This window comes from Neopelma chrysocephalum, unplaced genomic scaffold, assembly GCF_003984885.1.
Source record: "Neopelma chrysocephalum unplaced genomic scaffold, ASM398488v2 Primary Assembly neopelma1_61b, whole genome shotgun sequence".
NCBI lineage: Eukaryota > Metazoa > Chordata > Aves > Passeriformes > Pipridae > Neopelma > Neopelma chrysocephalum.
In genome coordinates this window covers 10,269,076-10,286,564 of record NW_020897717.1, presented here as the reverse complement: position 1 = coordinate 10,286,564, position 17,489 = coordinate 10,269,076, and the positions used below count along the sequence as shown (strand labels likewise).

The following is a 17,489-nucleotide window of genomic DNA, read 5'->3' as shown; positions in this document are numbered from 1 at the left end:
ACATAAATAAACTATTGTTAGATTGTGAAACAAAACATTGCATAGGTCAAAAACTGCAGTGTTAATATAAATATTTAAAGTAAATAGATTTTGTCAGTGTTTTTAGAGTATCTTAGATTACAGTTCCATTGGTTCCTCTGAGCTGTTTTTTGGTTGGCATTTCTCTGAAGTTTTGTTGCCTCTGCTTTATGTGTACCCTCACCGAGAGTTTCCTACATGTACACCAGGACTTTGCCTTTGAAGAGTGAACCGGAAATCGTGATAAATAGTAGCTTCCACTGGAGAATCCCAGCATTATTCAACAGCAAGGGAAGGACTAATACTGCAACTGATCCCTGAAATGAGTAGAGTGCTTAACAGTTTTACTCTTCCAAATCACCTGAGTAAGGACTCAGTGGTTGGACACTCAGCTCCAGGCATTTCAGGGGTAGTGTTCCCTGATTATGCAGGCAGCATAAAAGAGGAAGGCTTCCCACAAACTATATCCATGTCAGGTTCGAGGGCACACCCTGACTTAGACAGGGGCTAAGACACTTAAGAAGAAATATGAACATGTCTAGAAAAGGGTGCTCAGCCCCTCTAGTGCACCTGGCAGCCAGTCCTTGAGGGGCTTCCTGAGGCCAAAGTTGTGTTCCATTCACTGTATTTAGTAAATCTACTGATACATCCATCTTCCATAAATCACATTACCTTTTCTTTAGAAGCCATTTATTCCTCTGGCTTTCACAATGTCCTGTGTTAGTGAGTTCCACAGCTTAATTATAGATGTAATATATAAGAACTACTTTTTTGTGTATGTTAAATAAAATTATTTTCTTGCTTCTACTTGGTCTTTAAAAGAAAGCAGATCTTTAGTGCCAGAAACACTGTCAATAGGATGTTTATCCTGTTGCAATTGTCCCATATGGAAAACACATTTTCCTCACTAGTAAAGTACCCTTCTTTGATTATTTTACAAATGAAAAAAGTTTACACATGCAGATGACTGTAATATTCCCATATGTAATTGTGTGGAACATGTTACATGAAACAACGTTTAAGTTTTATGTCACTGGATTTTCCTGTCCTGTTTTACTTCAGTATTTTGATGCTTCCTGTTTCATTTGTTCTGTAATTCTGTTCATGACAGTTTAGCACAAAACAGTGATGTGGATCTCACCACCTCATTGTATGTACACATTTTGTAGAGAAATGAGACATCAGTTATATGCCCTCCCTGCCCCCTGCTCCCTCCTGTTAGGGCTGAATGGCAGAGCTATTCTATGCTATTGAAAGCCTTTTAAAAAAATCTATGCATGCTATTTTTTAATATTCTAATGTATTATTCATATCAGTACATAAGCTTAATGCTTGTCAGTTTTATCTTCTGTATAAAACTGATTACTTTTGACAGTATTTTTGCACTGTTTCTTTTCTTTCTCTTTTTATAATAAAAAGTTCTATTCAGCATTAATTGACTGCAATAATTTTTTACCCCTTTCACTGCCTTTGTGTAAATAGTTTCTTATATGCTTTTCCAAATATGAGAATGTCTTCAGTCACTGAGGTTTTTTGGTAAGGCTGTCCTTCATATTCACAGTAAACAATAAACCATTTTTTTCAAGGAAAACTATGCTTGTGTTCTTCTTCTGTCCCAGCTTAAGGTTTTGTATTTGCACCTACTATACTTGAGTTGGTCTCCCATGTTAAACTGATAGGCACAGCCAGAGCCACAGTGAGCTTTGAATAACCTTCTGTAAACAGTAATCCAAGTTTCACAGAGGCAAGGCTCCCACTGGTGCTCGTGCTCAGCTAATCAGATTCTGTGGTGTTGAAGCATAGTCTGGGCTCTGGATAGACTTTCTGAAGTAAAGGTGCTATTTCCCTGGACAAGGGTTTACTTGGCAAGATAAAGTTAGGATAGTCAGCTAGTGCCCTCTTCCTAGGTTTGGCTGTAGTTAAATGGTCTTGGCTTTCTGGAATTTTAAGATCTGGTGCAGTTTTATGTACTCCAGCAACAACTGCTGGCTGGAGAGCAATGAAAACCTTCAGCAAAATGAGCTGACAAACCCTTGTTCTAGCAGTTTTATTTTCAGAGCAGTGCTTACAAGAAAGAAAATACAGTAAAGTTCTCAAGGGTGATGTGTTCTCTTTCTCATCATACTTTATAAGCCGTGAAAGCAGCAAGGAATGGGCAGGTACTTTTACTGGGCACCATATTTAAATGTTGGTGCTGCAAGTGCACAGCCACGCTCTTTTTTTTTCCCCTCCATCCTTAAAAGCAATCTCCTACAACTGATCTAAATAGAGGGAAAAAAACCCAACACCCTCTTGTTTTATATATGGGTAGAGAAATCTAAGTCTCCTGGACTTTTTCCTCAGAAAATGTTCTTGCTCCTCTTTTAAAAGTAATTGCTAACATATTAATAGAATAGTTGTAATACACTGGAGGTGAAGGTATGGCTGTAAGGAAATATGAGCAACAAATTCACTTCAACTTGTAAAGGCGACTAAAAAGCCAGAAATTGCATAGTTCATGTCTTGTGCAAGCCTTTGAGCTCCGAGATAGGTGCCAGCATTCTCTGTACAAGACATGCTGAGCTCTAGGTCCTTACTGTGATGAATCCCCATCTGCAGAATAACTGGCTGAGGGAACAGTGGTGGCTTTCCTGTAAAATGCACAGAATTCATCACCCACTTCCCCTTTCTCTCAGCTAAGCCACTGCAAACAAAAATGATTCATGAAAAAAGGAAATGGATGCCAAACCACAACAGAAAAAGTACAGCTTTTGCTAATTTGTCAGATTAAACAAAACTATTTAGGCAAAAGTAGATGTCACAAAACTATTGCACCCATTTAAGTGTATAAGTGGAATCAAAAAGGGTCAAGACCACTTTATTGACTTTACACAAATAAGATCCACATTGAAATCCCTAAAGAAAAAAATGGCCACTTTTGCACATGAACTGTCAGAAGGCATAACCTTCAAGAAACCATGGATGCTTCCTTAAAAGAAAAAAAAAGGCAATCGTAGATGGGTGGAAGCTAGGAAGCTAGGCCTAAGTGTGTTTGTCATTCCAATTATAGGACAGAACTGTGTTCACTCTACCGCTTTTCAAAGCACTCCTGAAGGTTTCCATAACAAGGCTTTTTAAATAAAGGTTTGAAGGATTGCATAGATTCAAAGGCTCAGTGGTCCTCTAATTCCTTTTTGATCTCTGAAATGTATGGATGATCTTTCCCATGTGCTACTTCCATGATAGCAATTGCCTATGAAAAGAAAAAAAAAATATTCACACAATTGATTCATATATAACACCAGGCTATAAATACTCTCTTTAGAGGTTTGAAGCAGTCTGACACCTCTAGCTACTTTTTGTCCCCTTGTACTCATAAACCCAGTAGGAAATAAAATGAAATTCAAAACTAAGTAATAAAGGTTTTACATTCAGAGAATACATCTTTGATCTTAAAGGAGCCCAAAGCAACTTTCAAAATGATATTCCTGACAAAACTACTTTGAATGCAACCAGCTCCAGGACAGAAAACTGCAAGTGCAGTGGGTAATATTCTGGCAGGTGACTTAGCCAGTCCTCAGAGTGAGCTGTGTTCCTACCAATTTATCCTTCAGCTGTCACACATGCAGGCCTGCTGCAGAAGTTACATTAAGGCGTTTCAGACTTGATTCTGTAAACCCTCCACTGGTTCCAGGGGCTACTAACGCTTTAGGAAGGAAACAATTTCTTAGGCAAAAAGTGAAATCCTGTCAGGTTCAGACAGACACTGCTCGACTCCCTGCCGTTTCACCTACAGCCTGCTCCAGTCCTAAGAGTGAACACTGCAGGCAGCCAAACCCCCTGGCTTGAATTTTCCTGCCATTACCCACATTCATGGCAGAGTGTGTGCAGGGGCAAGGTTTCCACTTGAGAAAAGGACAGCAGCACCCCCAAGCAGATGTGATAAAAGGCAGCAATAGATAGAACTGGAAGCAAGTTCAGTGTAAGTCTGAAAATACTTAAAACAAGGAATAGCCCTCTGAGCATTTAGTCATTTTCTCCTTGGGAAACTTTTATGCAATTATGCTCTTGTATTTGTTAAGTCAATACAGCAAAGGCTTTTGGTTCCACCTCAGCAGCAGCAAGAAATAACTCCACTCCTCCTCCTGCCTGAAAGAAGAAAGGAGGGCCTTCTGGATGAGCTGCTCACAAACTGACAGAGAACAATGGGTTTGTTTTTCCACTAAATCCCAAACATAAGGGGCTGGGATAACTTTGGGCAGTTCCTGTAGACAGCTTTTGGAAGTGAGTCATTAGAAAATGTTTGTGTTAGGAAGCTAACTCTGCCAACAAATCTACCTAACAGTTCCCTACCCCCCATCCCATGCTCTTACTGGCACAGTTCCCATTTCCATTCAAAGGTTTAACACCACAGGGAAGGGAAACCTATGTTAATTTCAAACCAGGTAACAGTTAAATTTTAGAGCATACATTCTTGTAGCATCTTGCCACCACGGCTGGATAGCTCTGATATTGCTGGCTAAAAACTTGCCAGCATTTAAAAAGAAGAAAAAATAAATAAATTGTGACATTCCACGAGCCATTATATGCTACAGTAGTCACTGATGCTTAAGAAATTAAAATAAACTTCTGTCCAACAACAAGAGGGGGAAAAAAGTCAAGAAACATAGTACAGACTAATTAAAAAAAAAGAATAAAAAACTAAGGAATAAGGAACAGACTAATAAAAAGGGGTGAAGAAAAATGTAAAACCAAATGTTGTATTTGCCAATTTCAGCATTACCAGATGCATTGAATTCCCTTCAGCTATGCAAAAATCAATTGGTTCCAGAACAAATAACCACCAAAAGCATGCCTAGTTTAAGTTGGATATAGAAATCACAGACTTCAATGAAACACTATGTGCCTTTTATAAGAGCCAAGCATTTTTTCTGTCCTTACCCAGCAGATGAGGAGAAGTTATAGTTCTGCTTCATTTACACTAGTGCAGCTCTAGCTCAGTGAACAAGTTGGAGCAAATATTTAAGCATAATTCTCACTCCAGCTGCTGCAGTATCAGCCCACTGTGAAAAGGTAAAACTCCCTGTTTGCTAGAGCAGACCTATACTACATCTCTAGAAAAATCAAATCTGAGCCAAAAATCCAGTAACCAAACATATTAACAAATGGTGCCTTTCCCACCAAGCCAGGCTTACTGACAGAGAAGCACAGAGTGTTTCAATGACCCCACGTCTGAACTGGTATTAATGAAAAAAACAGGAAATAAATACCCTCTTCAGGGCTTTAACTCCAGCCGTTCTGTTATTCAACGCCATATACAGCCTCCCTAATTTCAGCCACATGGAGGCAACGTTCAGCGAGTAGGAGGGATAATGTTTACTGCAGGAGAGAAAGAAAACCAGCTTTATCAAACTTGGCAGTTGTATTGCATTTTCCCAGCCCGTCTCCCTCTCAGGGGGCAAGAAGCTGCCTCTCGTTGCCCCTGCCCATTCACTGCTCATCCCCTCTGCCATGACTGCCAAGAGTCAGTGCCAATTGTGTCTAGGATGGGGACGCCTGTCAACTGGGAATTGAACTGAAACTACCATATGCCTCTGAACAGCTGTCAGATGGCAATGCCTTTCTGCCACTAGTTTTAATCTAGCCAGCTACAGAAAGAGACTGCATTGTTATGAGTTTTTGGAGCCACCCTGCACTCGCAGAAGTAGCTCTGTGAATTGTACAATAGTTGGTGGAATGGAAAGCGAGGGGCCCTCCGCAGTGTGTACGGCACACATGCCACTCTGTACTCGCACACACTGAGCTAGCAGAGTCCAGTTCAGCAGAGCTGACCTGGAATGCCAGGCTCAGAGCCAGAGGAGCTGGGCAAGTCCCAGGGAAGATAAATAGTACTGAGCCCCCAGACGGAGAATGTTGGCTCCTTCTTTGTATCACTGCTCTCTGCCAAGTGATCTGTGACTTTACGTTGGCATCTGCTCCAAAGGGAGAGCTTTTCTTGTGCTCCCCCCAGCTGGCAAGAAAGTCATGTCTCAAGACGAGAATCTGTTTGGGAGATTCATGGCAGGATCAGACACAGCGCATAACTGGCTGGCTCTAATGAAAGAGATCACTACAGTAAAAACACAGACAATTTTATCAGAAAGAGTATTAAATTTTTTCTGCAGAGGCTGTGTGTGCTGCCTTGCCCCACACAGGGCTTCAGCCTGTGCATTCTCCCACGCCCCCAGCTCTAGGGCAGCGGAGATCAGGGACATTGGGGCACCCCCCCGCCCCCGAGCGCAGTAGCTGAGCTCGGCTTCAGCTCCCTCTGCCGCTCGGCCCCAGCCCTGGGACAGGGCTCTGCTCTCCTGCAGCCGTGCTCACTGTGCTACTGCGGAGAGAAAGGACTGGGACACTGCGGGAGGCTGATGGCAACACAGGCTTTGCCTCCATGACCTTATACAAAATATTGACTGCAGATGCAATTTGAAGCTCTGCTTTAGTAAAAGATTAGGATATTTAGGAAAACCAGGATTTTTCTAGCTAAGTGGAACTACCACAGCACCCAAGGTGGTACAAAATTACTTTAAGAACTCAAAGCAAGGATTTCAAAGTCAGTCCTTCTACATTGAAGACCACATTTTGATAGTAACTAAAGACTGTCCTAGCATTTAAATGTTCTTTTTTGAGTAGTGATATCATAAGTAGCATGTTTATACAACACATACTGAGAGAAGTGATCTCTGCCCAAACTTGTCTTAATTCTTCAGACTACTGAATTAAAGCACTAAAAAAAAAATAAAACTCTCTCATATTTACCTGTATGGTCTGATAATTTTTTGCCCATAACGCAGTGCACCTTCCCAGTCCTGCACGTAGAGACAGACACCCATGGCCTGGTACATCATATGTAACATATAAACATTACTGTCTTCAAACACTGCACCCATCTTGTCCAGGCTGAGCTCACAGATCTCCAGTAATTCACCAGGCGGTATGAAGAAGTCAAGGAATCCAATAAATAGATGGCCTCTCATTATATAACTACCTGGTAATGCCTTCAGACACAAAGAGGACAGAGGTAAGCTTAATTTCTACTGGTCACTGTATTTCTCCTGCAAGTACTTCTGAAGTCCAGCAGGTGAGATTTTTTTGTCACACACCAAGCCAGAGAAGTTAGGGTGAGACAAAGGATATATTTGTAGTGTTTGGCTCGCCTGAATTCCTCAATCACGTTCCTGGCATATTTGATCATGTCCTGTACCGTCTCTGCTGATGGAGGATCATTCAGCTTGCAGATTTCCAGTTTCTCTTTATCCTGAAGAAAACACAATGGACCTTACAAAGGCAAGTTCCAAGCCTGATAAATAAAGGTGCACCTGCTATACAAAATTACTCTAATAAAAAGACACAGATGGGAACTTAAGCCCTTCAAAGAATATAAAAACAAAAGTAGAATGTGCACCTGCAATTTTCCTCTAAAGCCTTGGCTAGGAATCCTAGAATCCTCTGGCCTTCCAGTTCATCTGCCATTCTCTACTTCCCCAAAGTCCCTTTCTTTTGAAAGATCGAAGAGCTTTTTGATTTTGCGATGAAAGCAGGTTTACACAAGAAATTTCACTGCTTCTGAGAGATTAGGGATTAAAACAAATTTAATTTTAAGGCTATAAAAGCTCAAATACCTTAGGTCGACCACCTAGCTCTGTGGAAAATAACATGATCTTAAATACAGAAAAGGATCCTTCATATCTATAGAAAAAAAACACATTTCCACATATTTTGTTATTTCTGCTGGACAGCTCCACTTATTCTTATCTTTCTATCTACCTTACTGCTTCATGAAGAGTCAGCTGCAATCTAGAGACAATCTTTTGCTGTTTAAGCTTCAAATTGTTGCTCGATTTCCTTTTCTTTTATTATTTCATCTGCCAGCCAAGAGGGCTACAGGGGACTCTTTCCAGAGCCGAAGGAGACCGAGTGACAGGTGACTCCAAGAGTAGCACATTGTTGAAAATCACAGATGAAATCTTGGCTTTGTTAAACTCAGTGGCAAAATTATCAAGGTAACTGTGGGGAAAAACACAACTAACATGGTATCACCAGAATGGTCTGAAGCAACAATATTAGGTACTATTTTGGAAAAAAAATTACAAAGGATGACACCATTTAGGGGAAGGAGATGGTTGTCTGGTCAGCTTGGGAACCAGCTCTTATAAGGACACCTTGTGAAAATGGGAGGTAAAATGATGTCGAACTCAAGGATCAGATTCTGCCAGCCACACTAATCTTGTCTGGAATGACAGATGAGCCACACAAAGCTCAGATCTTGTAGGGCCTCCAGGGAAGGAGGTCCAAATGGTTGCAGAGGCCTTCTCTTCCCAAGTGCTTTTCTTCAAAATACCTAACACCTTGTTTTAAGGAACGCTGTCTGTACGTCTGTCTTTGTCCTTTGAGGGGCACCAGCTTATGTTTAATGAACATAACTCTGCCCTGTGCATTCACAAGGGACTGTGACCCAAGACCACCCTGTCCGTGAGCAGACTGATAGGACGGCATTCCAGGAAAGGCCATTTCTCAGATTCTGCTGGGTCTCCAAACCATCCAGCGATGTCATACAGTGTTCACCTGGAATTGACTGAAATGCCCCAGCCAAGAACTGCAGCAGTACTCTACCCCAGAACAGGACCCCAGAAGCTCCCCAAGCAAGATTTACTTGCTGAGAGTTGGTAGAAGGCATGCACTTAAAAAAAAAAAAAAAAAAAAAAAAAAAAAAAGAGTTCTGAGCTAAATTCTTTTGGTCGGGTGACCTAGACACAGTGTAATTATCTACTTTTAACAGTGCTTTCATCTTTGCTTTGTAGTTCAACTTCAGATAGGCCTCTACCAGGAAATTTCCTGATGTGTCATGATTACAGTGGAAAGAGTGAGTATCAGAAAGCCTTCTAGACAGAAAAACAAAACCATCACCCCCATCCCCCTATTATTCCACTTTCCAAAATGTAATTAAACCAGATAGGAAATTACATCTAAGGACAGGGGTAGGTGCCTTGACAGAAGCATATTTCACACCAATTGTATTACCTTTTCTTTCGTAATGCACTCCCTGCAATCACAGTTAAAGAAATATGAGTCTCTTAACCGGTCATTTCTGTCTTCTGTGGGATATAGCAGGTCAATATAGCTGCTAAAAATCTACACAGTAAAAAACAAAGCAGTTAGTGAGAAGCAGTGTCACTAAACATATTTATCACTACTAGTTCTGGTATATGTAGTATGACTGCTACATATTCATGCAACTTGTGGACCCCTGCAGCCACATCACCTGCTTACTCCCTCACATTCCAAGCCTCTTGGCAGCATTGGGAGTTGTCATTTGTGAATGCAGTCTGACAGAGAAGTGTTCCTTTCCTATTCGTTATGGAATTTCCCTCAAATATTACCCTGGCTTATACCCAGGACAGCAAGATTCAGGTGTGGATAAGGAAACTATCACAGCATAAATCTCAGGCTCCTGTCAGACTACAAAGATACATCTACTTTTCAGAAGTAAAATAATGATTTCAGGTATCCAGCCTAGGATAAATTACAGTGGCCTGGTTTTTTGGAGGCTGGAATCTCAAATCTTTCTTTCTGAAAACCTACAAAAACTGGGGCAACAGCAGTCACTAGTAGCTTTAGAAACTTAGGACAAGACCTTTAGATCTCTGAAAAGAAGAGAGGCCCAGTGCTCCAGTTCAAGGAGAATGAATATCAGATTTACTTCAGCAGCAATATTTTAAAGCAAAGAAAATCTGCTTTTGAACACTTTAAAGGCCCTTCATATACACTATTCTTAAGTTTTCCTCTATTTCAATGGTCTTCAGAAAAGAACCCCTGCAACTAGCTTTAATGCTCTGCCTTTAAAACGAGATCTCCCCCAAGAAACACGTCCTATGCACAGTGCAGTTGATCATTCTGCAGACAAGGAACAGCTTTAGCTCCATTTCCTCATTTATAGCTGTTTGAAATGCTTTGTTCAGTGTTTATGCTTAAGGTTTATCTCTTAAAAAATAAAATTACACATTATTTCATATAGTACACCTTCTTCTTCACATTCCTATCCTCCCTTCCATATTTTCAAAGCATGTCAAATGCAGGAACCGCATTTACAGAAAAAAAACTTTAAAATGTTGCACTGCAATGGCTACACGGTGCCTGAAGATGGAGACACAGGCTGTGAGACTGCACAGCACCCATGCACAACCACGAGCTCACGTTTGGAAAATTCTGAAGTGTCAGAAAAGCGAATGTGCAAAAGCCATGAGGTCCTGGAGAGCTGATGCAGCTTCTAAGACAGAACTCAACCCGAAGAAGACGCCAAGAAAAGAGAATACTCCACATCTCTACCTCTCACCATACGCCCTCCCCGGATACGCTCTGTGCATCCATGGTAAAATTCTTAAACCAGAATCAGTTCTTGTCCATTACCACAATGCATTTGCAGTGGCTGCCAACATCACAGACAAATAATTGTTAGTAAATGGCATCAAAAGAAGTTATTCACCTAACTAATTCACCCTTGGCCACAGCAACTAAACTCACTTTGTTCACAATGGTGAACAGCTATAATCTAAAAAAATAACCTCCCTCCCCTTCTTCTAGGCTGCTACCACACAGTTCAGAAATCAGAAGTTTTCAAAAATTAAATCTGAGGTTATTTTGACCAGCATTAACTTTGTCCACTAAATTAACATTTACAAATGAGCCATTGAAACTCTATGCAAACTCCACCCCCAGAGAGAATGTTCTGTATCTTCATTCCCTCAAGGTATTTGAACATCCTCCTTGACTCTGTTTAACACCTTTTTTTTCTTTTTCTTAAAGCAAAATGCAGCTCTGCTGCTTTAGACTCCCTGCCAAGTTCATTATTTGACTGAAAAAGTTTCAAGGTACACCCAGAGCCTTACTCCATTTCACAGAATTTTAATCATCACTGTTGAGTTTCACTCTGCCTAAAAACACACTTTTGCACTTCCCAGCAAATGCCACTGAGGTGATATGACCAAATCCCATGTTTTGTGGATGCTCTGTCCAAAGAGAAGTCACAGGACTTATCTGTAGCCATTTACCTTGTTTATTCTGGCTTCAATTTCAATACATTACTATTATACTGGGAACTATTATAGCAGTAATAATTTGCTTTGATCTTGGAATTTCAAAGCAGCAGCCAAACATCAGTAAACTCAACCTCATTTTACAGATGGGTAAACTGAGAGAGAGGCTGGCAGATACAGAGTGACTGCTGCAGGTGCCCTTTCCTTGTTTTAGCACGAAATTGGATACTGCCTCCAAAAATCACTACAGTCCTCCAGAGCCACCCTAACTTTTCCAAAGTACCATCTTACACTTCTCTGAGAAACAAGGAGATCCTTACTCCCTATTATTAAATTGTCATCTAATTGAAATGAACCTTGAAAAACAGAATGGATTCTACTTTTAGAATGCAGGAGTACAGAGTACATTCAAACACTGTGCATTTACCTCCTCTCCAGGCTCAATCTCTTTAACAGCTCTGACTTCAGCCAAGGTTCCCTTGTAAGTCACAATCACATTTGGGCAACAGCTATGGTTCATCAGTGCAACACTGCAAAAGTAGAAAAGTAAATGTTTTCCCCAACCACCACCACAAGTAAAAGGTAAGAAGTCAAGCACCACTTCACAAAACAAGTTAAGTCTGAAAGAGTCAGTCTCTGTAAGCTGTTTTTATTCTGAGGCTTCATATGAAGATAACCTTGTGAAAATATGTTGTACTGTTATTTATTCTAATGATATGGAGAATGGCTGTGCTAATGAAACATTACAATTTTTAAATCCTATTCTTGCAGTACTAGGCAAGTTATTCTTTTCCTATTCTTACATGGCTATCGGACAGATGACAGGGATGTTCACATAGCTTTACTACCAGCATGGTAGACAGACTGCTTTCCTTAGAGGAGAAAGAAAAAGAAACACGTTTAACCTAAAAGGAAACATGCAAATATAGGAAAAAAAAAGTTTTTGCTGCATCATGATTTAAGATGGGTCCTAAAATTTTAGCTAGCTTCTATGCAAATGTAAACATCTTTCATGTTTGAAGTGGGAGGGAAGAGATCTCGACCTGTTATACAAGCATATGACTTAGACAAAAACCTGGACAGCAGAGAAAAGTAATCCACTTTATTACCAAGCTTGGAGAAAGTGCAGGCTGCTGCTTATTTGAGATGAAATGTGTAATTTTATTTCTTTCTCTTCCAATCTAGCAAAATAACAATTGCCTCTACAGTCTTTTTAGCTCACAGGCATAACTGTTACATATGAAATATCTGACTCTTGTATATTGAGCATTTACAAAGGATGGTGTTGGACATGTTTCAAGAACACCCTGGTTTAATACTCTGCTCTCCCCACAATGACTCTGATCCTGGGAATTGCAAGGCATTAATTTCCAATCTGTAGATCAGGATATGAACTTCAGGCAGGCTTGCTTGGAGAAGGAGAATCTGTGAAGCAAGGACTAGCTACTACTCTCTGTGTGCAGCACTTGGCAAAATCACATCCTGCTTTAACTGGGCATCTGTAGGTTTCGGGTTACTTTGACATAGATAAGCTACGAGTAATCTAAGTCCCACCAGGAAGCCAAAGTAAGCACACAGTGCTAATACCTTCATACAGGCTGTGCAAAGATCAGGAGCAGAAAATACCCTCCTTTGCTACAACATTAAGTAGGAAGGACAGACTTAAAAATGGTAGAAATGTTCCTTGGCCTTAAAGAGAGCTGTGCTCCCCTGTCCACAAACTGCAGCTAATACTTAACACCTGCAGTATATTTGTAAAGCTAAGAAGCTTGTACATTTTTTTGCACTGTCATAGCAAGGAGGCTCAAAGAAGTTATGAAAGGGATTTACTGTTTGCGAGGGAACAAAGGTAGAAGGGATATTATTCAGAGAGCATCAGGTGAAGGATTTATACCCAGCCAAAACAGAAAGCTGGGAATAGAGCAAGTCACCTGCAATTCTTTTCATTTGGCTTTGATGTCCCTGTCCAGAACCTGCTAGCCAAGTAAATCAGTTTCCTATCAGCCTGAATACAGTTCACAATCCAAGTTACAAAACAAATGACAAGTCAATTTTACCAAAATTAACAGATTTTTAAGAAAAACTGCTGCAAATAATTCGCCACATTTTATTGCCCAATTAAAGATATTTAAAACAAGACAAATTGAGTGGTTAATTAATTTCTTTTGGTAGGCATCTACTTCCTTTCTTTGTTTTTAAATTAGTTAATTTTATTTTTTAAAATATTAAAAATCAACCTACTCAGGAAATATGGCTGATCCCAAATGAGAGAGTTCTTCATCTTCAATTGTGAAGCCATTACAGTTAACCTAAGCAAAAAGAGAAAGATGCTGGATCAGCTTCTGGTCAGCTGAGTGCTCCACACTCACGTCACACTCTCACGCGTCAAACACGATTGCAGCAATTTGTTTACAATTTTCTATCCACCTTCCCAGTACTCACAGGGAGCTACCTGAAGTAAAAACAAAGTCTCTGTCCAAAAGAATGCACAGGATATTAAAAAACTGACAGTCCAACACTCACACCTGCTCAGGACACAGCATCTAGTGGATTGCTCCTTGGAAGGCCAACCAAGAGAAGTGGGGCTTGAAAAGAGCACTAAAAAGCATCGGACAAATCAAGACCATAGCAAACACTAAACAAAGCCTCACCCTGACAAAGAGGCTTCATCTGGCCTTGACAAGTAAAGGGCCAAAGCAGAACTAGACATGCCAGGAGCAGTGTGGGAATAAACAGTGGTAAACTCAGCTGGGCTGGGGCAGTACAGAGCTTTGGTGGAACATGTTGCAGGGACCTGCCACAATGACATCTGTCATCAAAGACTACACATATCAGCTACAGCTAATAATAATAATGGCCCGTCTTCGCGAACGAAGATTTGGGGAAAGGTCTTTTACCTTTCCAGCCTGCGCAATGGATTTTTTAGGTGAGACACAGCCTGCGCTGATCTGAGCCCACCCTTTAATCCTAAGGTTCATCTGCTGGGGCCAAGCAAGCTTGGACAATGGCAGGGACAATGGCAGTGAGGTCCTCAGGATGTAGGTTTGTTTAGAGTGACCTCCTCATAGATGGATGGCCTCACAGGGCTAACGAGCTCCATCTGCCCGGGGGGACTGGGATTCGAACCTGGGTCGCAGCGGTGAGAGTCCCGCATGCTAACCACTAGGCCACCAGGGGTCCCCTAGCTACAGCTAAAGCACGCACGAAAACAGCAAAAGCAGTGAGAAACACTTGAACCTAACAAAGACATAGAATAGGAGGGGACAGAAAAAAGGACAGAGTATGAGAGGAAGTACATTCCTAATTTAAACAGACACAGGATCAAAAGAGCTTGTTCACAAAACTCTCTTATAGAAGACATTCAAGCAGGTTTTAAAACCTTCTTACTTTTATTCTCACACAACTCAAAGGAATCTTACAGGACTTTCAGTTTTGTTTCATGTGGTTTGTATCACTTTAAGTGGTCAAAATGCACCTCAGTCAAGTACTTTTTTCCACTTCCACTTCAAGTCACATACATACCAACATGAAGAAAACCTTCTCCACATTCACCATCATCTGCCTACAAACATCAAAATTTTTATGAAAGCACCAGGAAAACACTAAAACAACTGCTATCACATGGCCAAGTTCAGCTGAAGCTACAATGGACACAGGAACAGTCAATCAAGTACAGTGCAAGTATTTGTTCTGGAAGGGTTAAGAGTTAACAACAAACACTACCAACAATAATCACAGAACCATAGAACGGTTTAGCTTGGAAGGGACCGTAAAGAGCATCAAGTTCCAATCCCATTTTTTTCCCCTAATTCCCAGAGGCAGAGACACCTTCCACTAGACCAGGTTGCTCACCATGCAAAGTGATATGTCCCACAAGCTGAAATGTATCTTGGATTGGATTTTAGAAATACACAAATACTTCCCAAAGCCACTCCTCAGGTATGAACTGTTCAGGATGAGTTCACGATTAAGGAAACTGCCCTGTTTCTCTGATTCACTCACCAGTATCTTTGCTATCTTTGCTTGATCTTTATCCAGCTATTTTTAGCGACATAGCATCCAAAGGTTCCCTGTCTCTCAAGACTAGCATGCTACTGCACTAGCCAAAACCAAAATGCAATTGCTCAATGCAAAAACAATACAAAGGAAAGATAATATCAACAGCAAGTAAGAACATAAGGCTACAAAGGCTGACATGCTGAACAACTTGATGGTTCTGAATCACAGGGAAATATTTAAAAATATGCAGTGAGTTATCAACTTCACTAATCCAGACAACACACTTCATGAAGGCATCATAACAGAAATGACACAAGAAGAGGGATTAGAAGGGATATCACTGGTTTCACCAGATGAAAGCATGACTGAAAAAGGCAAAGCAAAGGGAATAAAGAGATATCAGCAAAATATTGGAGCTCAATGCTGTTCCCAATAGTGGAAAAGTGAACATGCAAAGGGAGGCACAAAATGCAAGATCTTCAGAGAAAGGATGAGATGCTGGAACTTGAGACAAGAGAGAAACTGTTTGAAGAGTATGGCAAGGGAGACTGAGGAGGAAGAGCTATGTTCCACAGGGGCAAAAGAGAGCAGAATGATGCCAACAGCTGTGGAAGAGAGCAGTGAAATGCAAGGATTTTGGACAAATAAAACTTTACTGCACTCAAAAGGACCAATTACACTTTAGCTGTGTAAGGAAGAACATCAGACAAAGCCCACTAAAAGCAATGAGCAAGGAGTTAGAGATATTTAAGTCCCAAATGACTGCCTTGAGCCACAGGGACAAACATTGCCAAACGTAGGAGGCAAAGAAGACCACATGAGGCCAGAGTAAGTGTTGAAGCTAAATAAAGGAGCAGCAACATAGCCATACTACTGGTTTTAGGTCAAGTTAACTAATTATTAGAAAACTTATTTGTACCTACCAGGTACAAACATGCCTCCCTTTCTTCTAGAAATATTTATGTCTCAAAAGGTTTTATCCTTTTAAAACACTTCTGAGAAACATCCAGATGACTTCTGGAGATTTTAGTTCAAAAAATTTTAATGTCCACAGTGGTAGATAGTTACTTGATGATCAGGATGAGCTTAGGGTTACACCTAAGGTTGACATACATCTATAGAGAAGACTGGATGGAATATCAGATCTAGGAGTCAGCAGTTCAGAGAAGTCAGTTTAAGTACCATGACCTGGTAAAGCTAGTCCAGGACATGAAGCAAAAAATAATGTTATCTTTGGGGATTCTGGCTACATTCTAACAGAAATATTCAGAAACACCACAAGGAACTGGTTGTACTGATGTCTTTAAAGTATCCCTCTGACAAATAAATTGTAAAGTCTTCAGAAGAGAAAAAATCCTTGCCATTTGAAGGAAATTAAAAACAACATAATAGATGATAAGCGGACACTAAACATATTAAAGAATCACTACCCTAGAGAATAAGAGTACCTCTGTTTTAAGGAAATAGTAACTGTGCCTCCTTGTTGGTAGATGCCCAGCCCAGCTCTACCAACCAGGGTATTGCCATCTCAGCTTTCATCACAATAGTCAGTATTTGCCCCCACCTCAAAATATTAAGCTTTTTACTCAGACACTTAAGTTTAAAACTAGCAGTAAAGAAGGAAAAAGAAGAAAATGGATCTTTCAGTATTCCACCGGTGTATTATTCCATGCACTACAACACATTCAGTTTAGATGCATATGAAAAGTAGGTGAGAAAAAAAGAAGTGACATATCAGAAGTTACCTGACAAGATATCCTGTCTTTCCTTCATGTCTCCAGATGGCCAAACCACCTGACTACATTTAAAAGCCACACGCCAGATAAAAGTTGTAGGTTGCTCTTTCTACTTCTCTGAAGTTTACTCCCTGTGAAGGTCAAACACAATGATGACCTGACCAGCAAGGATTTCCACAAATCTGAAGCCTGAATGAAGGATTTGCCTCTGCAGGGTCTCAGGCCAGCAGCCTTCCATGTTAGTTCAACAACAGCTTGGCCCACAAAAGCCTAACTTTGATAGGGTTTAATAAAGGCTGTTTCTCCTTTTCTTCAGTGTTTGAAAAGCATCTCATAGAAAGCCTGCAGACAAGAGTCTCTCCCCTCACTATGGAAACGGGGCACATCCAGACACTTCTGCTCAACGAAGCTGATCTTCTCCACCAAGCACATTCGGTTGTCCCTGAGATAAGCAAAGAGCTACCATTTCTGTTGCCGTTAACATTCCCCCTTTCACAAAAGCTCAACTCCCACAGCACCATCCACCTAAGCAGGCTGTGCTCTAGCCAACTTACTTGTGCAAAGAGAACTACAAGGGCAGCATTGTCAGGGTACTCCAAGTGCTTTGAGTAAAAGTGGTGAAGAGCAGCAATGTCGTTCTGAATCAGCTCTCTCTTTTCATTGTCTAGTTTGTCAATGTCTGTGG

General features: G+C 40.8%; 1 protein-coding gene across 2 annotated transcripts in view; it reads right to left on the bottom strand.

Moving 5' to 3' along the window:
• Positions 1 to 2,051: 2,051 nt before the first annotated feature.
• The window catches only part of SMYD2 (SET and MYND domain containing 2), a 29,937-nt gene continuing 14,499 nt past the window's right edge, over positions 2,052 to 17,489 (bottom strand). Inside the window, exons 5-12 of one of the 2 annotated variants that reach the window (XM_027681752.1) lie at positions 17,359 to 17,483; positions 13,311 to 13,378; positions 11,497 to 11,599; positions 9,058 to 9,168; positions 7,174 to 7,294; positions 6,796 to 6,970; positions 5,268 to 5,376; positions 2,052 to 3,250 (exon numbers count right to left, since the gene is read on the bottom strand). In XM_027681752.1, coding sequence (XP_027537553.1) covers positions 3,170 to 3,250; positions 5,268 to 5,376; positions 6,796 to 6,970; positions 7,174 to 7,294; positions 9,058 to 9,168; positions 11,497 to 11,599; positions 13,311 to 13,378; positions 17,359 to 17,483 — 893 coding nt within the window. In that variant the 3' untranslated portion in view covers positions 2,052 to 3,169. The remainder of the gene's footprint in view (positions 3,251 to 5,267; positions 5,377 to 6,795; positions 6,971 to 7,173; positions 7,295 to 9,057; positions 9,169 to 11,496; positions 11,600 to 13,310; positions 13,379 to 17,358; positions 17,484 to 17,489) is intronic. The other variant, XM_027681753.1, reaches the window with a different exon arrangement.